This window comes from Coregonus clupeaformis, chromosome 15 (assembly GCF_020615455.1).
Source record: "Coregonus clupeaformis isolate EN_2021a chromosome 15, ASM2061545v1, whole genome shotgun sequence".
NCBI classification, from domain to species: Eukaryota; Metazoa; Chordata; class Actinopteri; order Salmoniformes; family Salmonidae; genus Coregonus; species Coregonus clupeaformis.
This window is the reverse complement of record NC_059206.1, coordinates 32,150,140-32,161,464: the sequence shown is the minus strand read 5'-3', so window position 1 is coordinate 32,161,464 and position 11,325 is coordinate 32,150,140. Positions and strand designations below refer to the sequence as shown.

At 42.9% G+C, this 11,325-nt stretch overlaps 1 protein-coding gene across 1 annotated transcript; it reads left to right on the top strand.

The window, feature by feature from the left end:
* Positions 1 to 25: 25 nt before the first annotated feature.
* On the top strand, positions 26 to 11,055 carry LOC121583518 (GTPase IMAP family member 9-like). The gene is made up of 2 exons (XM_045225434.1): positions 26 to 637; positions 11,002 to 11,055. Exons 1-2 carry the CDS (start codon positions 26 to 28, stop codon positions 11,053 to 11,055), a joined length of 666 nt encoding a protein of 221 aa, XP_045081369.1.
* Positions 11,056 to 11,325: the final 270 nt, after the last annotated feature.

The following is an 11,325-nucleotide window of genomic DNA, read 5'->3' as shown; positions in this document are numbered from 1 at the left end:
GTGTTGAACAGTGCTGTGTGCTGTGATGCACTGGGAGGAGAGAGCAGCAGTCGAGAGGACGACTGGGACTCAGAGCAGTGCAGCAGGAAACACCATCCTGGACAGAGAGGAGTTTGGGGCCCAGGCTTGCCCCTCTGCAGTGACCCACAGGAGTAAGAGGAGAGAGGGGGATGTGTCTGGGAGACGGTTGGTGCTGGTGGACACTCCAGACTGGTTCTGTCCTGGACTCTCTCTGGAGGAGATGAGACATGATGTGGGGCTCTGTGTCCATCTGTCTGCCCCGGGACCGCACGCCTTCCTCCTGGTCATACCAGTGGAGCCCTCTAATGGGGAGGAGAGAGGGGTGCTGGAGAGAATAGAGGAGATGTTTGGGGAGGGTTGTTGGGAACACACTGTGATTCTATTCACCCATGCTGATGGCCTGAAAGAGCAGAGCATTGAGGAGTTTCTCCAAGCAGGGAGTCAGGACCTCCAGCAGCTTGTAGAGAAATGTGGGAGCAGGTACCACGTCCTCAACATTAAGGACAGGGCCCATGGCACTCAGGTCCCAGAGCTGCTGGAGCAGGTAGAGGAGATGGTGGCAGGAAATAGAGAGAGATTCTACAGCAGTCAGACTTACCAGGAGGCAGAGGACCAGGTCAGAGAGATGGAGGGAAAGATCCAGAGGGAGAGAGAGGAGAGGAAACAGACAGAGGTGAGAGAGGCTTGAGAAGGAGTTGCAGGACTCTCTGAATAAGAAAGATGGAGTAATCCAGAAGCTCAAGAGAGATATCAATATCAAAAAGAAAGGAGCACCAAGGTACTTTTCATTTAATTAATTGAAATGCCTTTATTTGTATGGCATATTCAATGGAAACCAAGATTAAAAACTGATGCAGTTCGACTGCATGGCCTTTGTCAGGTACATAGATATGTTAATACAATGTCTTCTTTTGAACAGCATTTTCCAAGAGATATCAGGATACTCAGAGAACGAATAACTGACCTGGAGAGACAGATGAAAGAAGAGGGGGATGAGGAGAAGCAAAGGGAGCTGGAGAGAGAGCTGAAGAGAGAGTCTGATAGGAGGGAGGAGATGGAGAGAAAGCTGGAAAGATTTAGAGAGAAAAGAGAGGATGGAGATGGAGGAGAGACACAGACAGGAGTTGATGGAGAACTATGAAGGGGAGGTCAGAGTTGAAGCAGAGAGAAACCTGATGAAGATAGTCCTACCTGAGTTACAGAGGAACATCATGATCTCACAGACAAAGATGCAGAGGGAGTTCAGCAGACAGATGAAGGAGAAGGATAGACAAATGAAGGAGAAAAATGGAGAGATAGAGAGACTGGTACAAAGACTGAAAGATCTCAGTGGAAAATGTTTAGATGAGGTCTATTTAACTGGCCTGCAGAGCAGCTCCCAGATACAGGGAGAGGTAGAAGAAGAGAGAGAAAGAAGACAGGGAGAGCTGATGGAGATCTGAGGAACATTTGGGCAGATTAAATTTTGTTCACCATTTCACCCAATTAGCCTGACAACAAGGTTAGAGATGAGATGACATTACTCTTTCATGGAGGGATTGGAGAAGTTAGAGAGAACCACGTTCTTCATTCCACAATGTAAGAGCAACATGGTAGACTTCCTTTTTGACCAAAGAGTCACTCTGTATTTTATATTTGTATATTTTTAGGAATCAAACTGCGCAGGCACACTGTGTCATGCTTTATGTTGACATTTTAAACATTAATACAGTTAATGATTGAATATTAAAGCATTTGTTTATTGTTCAGTGTTTGTTCTGTTTTGGTTTTTATTGTCTAAATAAAAAAGGAAATAACAAGATGAACTCAATGAAAACCAAAATGTATACGAAATACATGATGTGGACATGAAGATACAGTGCCTTGGAAAAGTATTCATCCCCTTGGTGTTTTTCCTATTTTGTTGCATTACAACCTGTAACTTAAATAGATTTTTTGGGGGGGTGAATAGTTATGCACGCTCAAGTTTTCTATTTTTTTGGTCTCATTTCTTGTTTGTTTCACAATAAAACATATTTTGCATCTTCAAAGTGGTAGGCATGATGTGTAAATCAAATGATACAAACCCCCCCAAAATCCATTTTAATTCCAGGTTGTAAGGCAACAAAATAGGAAAAATGCCAAGGGGGGTGAATACCCTCCAAGGCCCACCACCCATGGCTGCATCCCTGCCCAGTCATGTGGAATCCATAGATTAGGGCCTTGGAGGGTAATTTATTTATTTCAATTGACTGATTTCCTTATATGAACTGTCACTCAGTAAAATCTTTGAAATTGTTGCATGTTGCGTTTATATTTTTGGGCCTAAAGCTGACAAAAAAAACTGACAAATATCCTGATGAAAAATCTGGTTCTTTCATCTCTCTACTCTGCCTGTCTCTGCCTCCCTTTCTATCTGTCTTGACTTGAGCTATTGCTAGTGAAGTGCAACATTGTATCAAATCATCAACTGGGTCCAGTCCTAAACTGTTGCTAGCGAACTTGCAAGATTGGATCAAATCAGCTATCCTATTCCAGGGCCCTATTCCAGCGCCAGTGAGCTCGGGACAGCAGCTGTTTTTTATGATGCTTCCAATGGATATATGGGATCATCTGATCATGATATTTTGCTCTTTCACATATTGACCGTGCAGCATTTATGGTGATGTGGCCTCTGCAGAAGTCAGGGCATTCATACTTCTTGCGCTTCACTGAGCAGCGCAGAGCTGTTGTGAAGGAAGTTGTCAAGGAAGTGAGTTTGTGTTTATACAGGACCTCCCACCCTCACCTACCGTCAACCAATCATGTCAATGCAGAGCTATATGGAGCCCTCCACATTGTTGCAAAATTTGAGAGCCGCATTACAATGCGGTATGGAGCTCAATTTGGCCTCTGCGTGCCTCCAGAGGCTCCGCAATTGCGTTACACCAGCCATACGGCGCCTCCGACCACATTTTCGGATCAAGCATAAATGGGCTCTTACTGTGTGAGGTGAAGAAAAAATGACTGAGAAGCTCAGCTTTATAGTAGTGGACGTGGTTAGTTAAGACAATCAGAAATCAGACATTGCCAAATGGGTACTTTCCTACATTTCCCTTTAGCAGGCCAGGTAGGCTACTTCTATGCATGCTCAGGAACGCTCCTTCAACATTATCAGGACAGAGAAACCAGACACATGCTCATTGCCCACATAGAGCGCTCCAAACAAAAGACAATGAAACATGTTTGTTAGGCCTACTGCTGCTAGGTAGCTCTCTCTCTCTGCTCTCCCCCTCCCCTCTGTCTGTTCTTAATTGCAGGAGTGAAGTCTGGTGTGCGGGAGTCAGGGTTCCAGCTGCAGCTCATTCACCATAATCACCTCAGCCTTAAAGACCCGGTCAAACTTGCCACTCATCGTCAGATCATAGTCAAGACGACCATGTTAGTCTCGCTGCTGACTCAACCTGCTTGTTTTCGCTCTTTGTGTGTTTTTGGCCTGTTCTATTTATATTTCTCCTGTGCCACAGATTATTGGAACCTGATTCCTGCCTCCGCTTCACTCCTGCCACCACCATCCTGCTTTCCACTACTGGACCTCAATTTGGACTCACCACGGACACTAGGATGTTACGGTACCACTCCTGCTCAGAACCCTGGATCTGTTACCCTCCCTGTAGACCTGGACTTGCTCTTCCCCTATTTTTGGAAACCTGGACAATTTAACTTTGAAATAAACCTGTTAAACCTTCTCTGGCTCGGTGTAGTTGTCTGCATTTGGGTTCATATTCAGTTTAAATCGTGACAATGTTTAAAAACTCATAATGATTATGAAATAAACCAAAACTTGTTTCTCACAAGTGTAGCAGATTGTGAACTCTGCAAACAACGTTTCCACTCTGAGAATGAGAATGGTAATGACTGTAATTAATACATGCATTAACAGCCATTAATGTAACCAAATGACGTGGGATTAACGGTACATTTACTAGGCCTACTGGTGACATATGTAATGGGGAATTGATAAAACATAAATAATCAAAGGGCAAACAATTCACAGAATGAAACAATGAATGCACAAGATTTGGTGGGAGACAGCTACAGTGAAGGAAAAAGTATTTGATCCCCTGCTGATTTTGTACGGTTGCCCACTGACAAAGACATGATCAGTCTATAATTTTAATGGTAGGTTTATTTGAACAGTGAGAGACAGAATAACAAAAACAAAAATCCAGAAATACACATGTCAAAAATTTTATGAATTGATTTGCATTTTAATGAGTGAAATAAATATTTGACCTCTACAAAACATGATTTAGTACTTGGTGGCAAAACCCTTGTTGGCAATCACAGAGGTCAGATGTTTCTTGTAGTTGGCCACCAGGTTTCCACACATCTCAGGAGGGATTTTGTTCCACTCCTCTTTGCAGATCTTCTCCACTCCTTTGTTGCCTTGGCTGTGTGTTTTGGGTCATTGTCATGCTGGAATACCCATCCACAAACCATTTTCAATGCCCTGGCTGAGGGAAGGAGGTTCTCACCCAAGATTTGACGGTACATGGCCCCGTCCATCGTCCCTTTGATGCAGTGAAGTTGTCCTGTCCCCTTAGCACCCCCAAAGCAAAATGTTTCCACCTCTATGTTTGACGGTGGGTATGGTGTTCTTGGGGTCATAGGCAACATTCCTCCTCCTCCTCCAAACACAGCGAGATGAGTTGATGCCAAAGAGCTCGATTTTGGTCTCATCTGACCACAACACTTTCACCCAGTTCTCCTCTGAATCATTCAGATGTTCATTGGCAAACTTCAGACAGGCCTGTATATGTGCTTTCTTGAGCAGGGGGACATTGCGGGCACTGCAGGATTTCAGTCCTTAATAATAATAATAATAATATGCCATTTAGCAGACGCTTTTATCCAAAGCGACTTACAGTCATGCGTGCATAAATTTTTTTTTTTTGTGTATGTGTGGTCCTGGGGATCGAACCCACTACCTTGGCGTTACAAGCGCCGCGCTCTACCAGCTGAGTCCTTCACGGCGTAGTGTGTTACCAATTGTTTTCTTGGTGACTATGGTCCCAGCTGCCTTGAGATCATTGACAAGATCCTCCCGTGTAGTTCTGGGCTGATTCCTCACCGTTCTCATGATCATTGCAACTCCACGAGGTGAGATCTTGCATGGTGCCCCAGGCCGAGGGAGATTGACAGTTATTTTGTGTTTCTCCCATTTGCGAATAATCGCACCAACTGTTGTCACCTTTTCACCAAGCTGCTTGGCGATGGTCTTGTAGCCCATTTCAGCCTTGTGTAGGTCTACAATCTTGTCCCTGACATCCTTGGAGAGCTCTTTGGTCTTGGCCATGGTGGAGAGTTTGGAATCTGATTGATTGATTGCTTCCTGTGGACAGGTGTAACTTTTATACAGGTAACAAACTGAGATTAGGAGCACTCCCTTTAAGAGTGTGCTCCTAATCTCAGCTCGTTACCTGTATAAAAGACACCTGGGAGCCAGAAACCTTTCTGATTGAGAGGGGTTCAAATACTTATTTCCCTCATTAAAATGCAAATACATTTCTAACATTTTTGACATGCGTTTTTCTGGATTTTTTTGTTGTTATTCTGTCTCTCACTGTTCAAATAAACCTACCATTAAAATTATAGACTGACCATTTCTTTGTCAGTGGGCAAACGTACAAAATCAGCAGGGGATCAAATACTTTTTTCCCTCACTGTAAGTACATTCTGGAGGGCTGAGTGCATGCATTCTGGAGAGAGACACCCATATCTTCACCACACACCCATCCCTTTCTTCTTGTTGCAACATTTTATATTAGACTCAAGACATATTATCTTCACACATATTTTAGATTATTTGTACTGACAGCTGCAACTCAATCAGCTAGACATACTGCCACAAACGCTGCCCAAATTGCGGGCTTCTCAAATAGGCATAGTCCAACATGCTTGTGATTTTAAACAATCCACGGCAATTTTTTTGTCCTCTGTGGCTAAGTCACATGCCCTCTGGTAAAATATTTGGAATGTTTTTATTTAGACAGGAATAATTATACAATTTTGGCAAACCTCAATTTACTTTAGGAAAAGCCAGAATCCAAACAGTGCACTGTGCACATGCCAACTTTCCTTTTCCGAGAGAGAGAGAGATAGATTCAGTTATCCACTAAGCACAAGGACAACATATAACCTATTTTACTGTCTTTCCAATGATCAGCACAGGGATATACATTGAGTGTAGAGGGCTGCACTAGTCCCGACACACATAGCCGTGGGAAGTAGTTTGGGTGTGGGGGTGCTGCAATTTTTTCACCAGGGTGGAAATAAATAAAAATATTGATGAAATAGCACAGTGCAGTTGCCTTCTTCACAAGTCAGCAGGTGTGTAGTGCTGGGGGACCCTGAGGGACTTCACTTTTTTCAATTTGAGAATACACTGAAAACGTATTCTGATCAATTCTAAATAAAATATATTGAATCACCAAAACAAATTCATGGAAACCAAATAAATATGTAGGCTACAGCTGCCCAGAGGTAGGGAAATGGTGGTTTCTTCCCTGTCTTCTCTCTGGCGAATGATGAAGAACTGAAGGTTACATTTGTGCGCTGCAGAGGCCCATTGGAGGCTTGACACCTTCAGAACCTTGAAAAAAAAAATATATTCACCATGTCTGCCTTTTTATTTTATTTTTTATTTTTATTTAACCTTTATTTAACCAGGTAAGCCAGTTGAGAACAAGTTCTCATTTACAACTGCGACCTGGCCAAGATAAAGCAAAGCAGTGCGATAAAAACAACAACACAGAGTTACATATGGGGTAAAACAAAACATAAAGTAAAAAATACCACAGAAAATATATATACATTGTGTGCAAATGTAGCAAGTTATGGAGGTAAGGCAATAAATAGGCCATAGTGCAAAATAATTACAATTAGTATTAACACTGGAATGATAGATGTGCAAGAGATGATGTGCAAATAGTGATACTGGGGTGCAAATGAGTTGAGTGGGCTAATTTCAGATGGGCTGTGTACAGGTGCAGTGATCGGTAAGGTGCTCTGACAACTGATGCTTAAAGTTAGTGAGGGAGATAAAGAGTCTCCAGCTTCAGCTGATGTTCATAAAACCGACCTGCTGTTGTGCAGTGGAACCCAGAACGATATGTGACCACTTGGTTACAGCGACACTGTTCCGCCGAGGACACCCAAACAAGAGTGGCCACCGCAAAGCCCAAGAGGCTGACCCTTTCTGGAAGTTGCTGTAGCCCTGCTTGGGACATTTAGCCTGTATTGGCTATTGGTTGAGACACAGGGCCTGTTCTAGCTTGGTAGGCTATGTCGGGATGAGAAAATGGAAATGGAAATTGGGCCAATTTGGAGGTAATAATGCATTTAGGTTATAGTTTATTGAGATGCATGAATACACCACACCAAAAGCTTGATTTTATGGCTGTTTTAAAACGAATTTCCTGCAATTCAATGTAGTAATGATTTATGTTCACTACTTGGTCATTTGATTTATTGATTAAATCTATGCAAATAAATTATATGAATTGATAGTTCACCCCTCTGTTTTCTTTTATTCTGTAATAGGCTATATTTTAACCATGTGTTCAAGCTAATCAAATCAAAGTTAATTTAGCGCTGTCCTTTTAGAACAACGAAGGGCGCTCCAATCGTTTACAACAACATTCATCAAGATGTTGCCTATAAGACTAATAATCCTACTCATCACTTATTATTATTATTATTACAAATAGAAGATTATCACTTCTCACAATGGTGCTCGTTTAGTAAAGCTAAATCAAAGCTGAATTAATGTCTGGCAAGATCACATAACGATTCATTAGTATTTTACATAACAGAAGCGAATATAACAGCATAGTAGACCTATAAAGTCACTGTTACACCAATAACACCTCCTAATTACTGTTGTGGAATTACTCTAATCAAAGGAGAGAGACTTTTAGATTTCTTCAAAACAATTGAACTTTATTCTTTAATTACTGCAGTAATGGAGCTGGTCAGCAACCCCCCGGAGGTAGTCGCTGAGAAACTCCACGAGCAGAACTGGGTTACAGCTCTTTATCGCCAAGACACATCCTCCTGAATACATGACAAACAACAGATCTGTGGAATGGGTCAAAAGGTTAGGATTTGTTATGAAAGAAATGAATACTTCACAGCAGACAGTATCTGCTGTGAAGACTGTTCTCATTGTATGGAAACCAGGGTTTGGCCCTCAAGACGAGGTTCTTCTTATCAGTTATTCATAATAGATCTCGTCCCAGGTACCTTACACACACAGACACCAATTCAGTCTATGAAATGCAGGCTCAGTCAGACCGGAGACATCTCCCTCACATGCACCACTAATCACAGAATGGAACGTGGCTGTTGGTTTTATCACCTAGTCATCACTTAATCAGTTGCCAGCCCAAACTTCAGAGGCTCAACTGAGTTCACACAGACACAGATGAGAGAGTTCTAAGAACCCTATTCTATCCCATAAAACAACCATTCGATGCATAAACAGTATTAAAACATAATATCGTAATTTTCTACCATATTACTAATAAGATTTTAGGATGATTAGCTGAAGCTGAATAAATTCCCATGGGCGAAAACTCAACAGAGCCACTAGGCAGGATATGTGCTTTGATTGAAACAAAATACAAAAAAGGCTAATAGCTTGTTAACATCATCTGCTCTAATTTGCTCACGAAACAGTAATTCAAGAAGATCGAAATGCACAGGCTATTCCCTTGAAACTGATTGAGATCAATCAAATGATTGGCATGCATATGCAGTTTCACCGGTAAAATGTGAATAATTATTTACATTTACATTTACGTCATTTAGCAGACGCTCTTATCCAGAGCGACTTACAAATTGGTGCATTCACCTTATAGCCAGTGGGATAACCACTTTACAATTTTTATATATATATATATATATATATATTATTATTTTTTTTTGGGGGGTAGAAGGATTACTTTATCCTATCCCAGGTATTCCTTAAAGAGGTGGGGTTTCAAATGTCTCCGGAAGGTGGTGAGTGACTCCGCTGTCCTGGCGTCGTGAGGAGCTTGTTCCACCATTGGGGTGCCAGAGCAGCGAACAGTTTTGACTGGGCTGAGCGGGAACTATGCTTCCGCAGAGGAAGGGAGCCAGCAGGCCAGAGGTGGATGAACGCAATGCCTTCGTTTGGGTGTAGGGACTGATCAGAGCCTGAAGGTACGGGAGGTCCGTTCCCCTCACAGCTCCATAGGCAAGCACCATGGTCTTGCTAACAGATGCGAGCTTCAACTGGAAGCCAGTGGAGTGTGCGGAGGAGTGGGGTGACGGAGAGAACTTGGGAAGGTTGAACACCGGGACGGGCTGCGGCATTCTGGATGAGTTGTAGGGGTTTAATGGCACAGGCAGGGAGCCCAGCCAACAGCGAGTTGCAGTAATCAAGACGGGGAGATGACAAGTGCCTGGATTAGGACCTGTGCCGCTTCCTGTGTAAGGCAGGGTCGTACTCTCCGAATGTTGTAGAGCATGAACCTACAGGATCGGGTCACCGCCTTGATGTTAGCGGAGAACGACAGGGTGTTGTCCAGGGTCACGCCAAGGCTCTTCGCACTCTGGGAGGAGGACACAATGGAGTTGTCAACCGTGATGGCGAGATCATGGAACGGGCAGTCCTTCCCCGGGAAAAAGAGCAGCTCCGTCTTGCCAAGGTTCACCTTGAGGTGGTGATCCGTCATCCATACTGATATGTCTGCCAGACATGCAGAGATGCGATTCGCCACCTGGTTATCAGAAGGGGAAAGGAGAAGATTAGTTGTGTATCGTCAGCGTAGCAATGATAGGAGAGGCCATGTGAGGATATGACAGAGCCAAGTGACTTGGTGTATACGAGAATAGGAGAGGCCTAGAACTGAGCCCCTGGGGGACACCAGTGGTGAGAGCACGTGGTGCAGAGACAGCTTCGCCACGCCACTTGGTAGGAGTGACCGGTCATTATCATTCATGATTGACAGTGATGATGGCCTATAGAATGCCCTAACTTGGTGTTTGAGGGTATTAAAAAATATAACATTTTCTTGAGACAATATGTGTGGGCATGGGCAGATGTTCCAATTGGAGGATGCATTTTATGCATATTTTATAACAGGGCTCTCAACCTTGTTCTTGGAGAGCTACCATCCAATGTAGGTTTTCATTCCAACCCTAATCTAGTGTGCCTGATTCTAATAATTAACTGGTTTATAAGATGGATCAAGTTAGTTACAACTGGGGTTGAGTGAAACCTACTGTACTGTTGGAAAGCCCTGTAATGAAAGGTTTCAATAGGCTACATCTGTTGGTACAACTTTGATTGAGGAAATGATGACTTCTTTACATATTTTTGCGCTCCCTCATCTAAAAATAAAAATAACACTACACCACTGCAAGTAAAGGGGATCTGTGGTAGGTGTGTAACCGAATGTCTGTATGTTGCATGTGTTCCCCGCTGGCTTCAACCATCTGAGCAGAAGCCAAATGTAACTTTCCTGTGCTCATTACAAACAGGGTATACAAAAGGACCTTGAATGACAGCACCATGGACAACCCCTTCACCCAGAGACTTTGTGCAGCTATTTTTGATCTGCCACTGGACCACGTTTAGCCTTCTTCTCCATGTACATTGTGTCATAGCCTACACTTGGATTAGGCTACACTTTAATTCATTAAACTGGACTGGATTATTTTACTGCACCAGCATTGCAATCAATGCATGCCCGATTTATGCAATAAAAATGAGATATATTGCAGCGCCTATATTTTTGGGGCGATGCTCTACAGAAGGTTATTATCAGACTGCTAATACAGGACTAGTAAAGGCCCAGTGCACTACTTTTGTGAAAAAACATGTATTTATGGCATTATTGGTCAGCTAATACAGGACTAGTAAAGGCCCAGTAAACTACTTTCTTTAAAAAAACTTTTTGTCAATGTTTTTCTTTTATATTGATTTTTCAGGTGTGTTGCAGCAACCTCAGCACCCCTACTTCCTTCGGCTATGGGCTGACATAGCCCAGTAATACAGAACCTAATATAATGGACCACATGAGAATCTCTGGTAATTTAACCTATTTCTGAAGTTATTTTGGGGCATTTAATATAGCTGATAGGGCACAAAATTGCTGGGACCATTAAAGAGAGCTACAGTCACATACGCCTAAAAATAACATTGCTGGGTTTGGGACCAGTTCTTGCGAGTAGCAAGGTGGGAGTTGGACATTAAGCCAGTGGGTGTGGGCGGGTGCGGTATGAAAAGCTGCTAGTGCGGGCAGAAGCAGGATG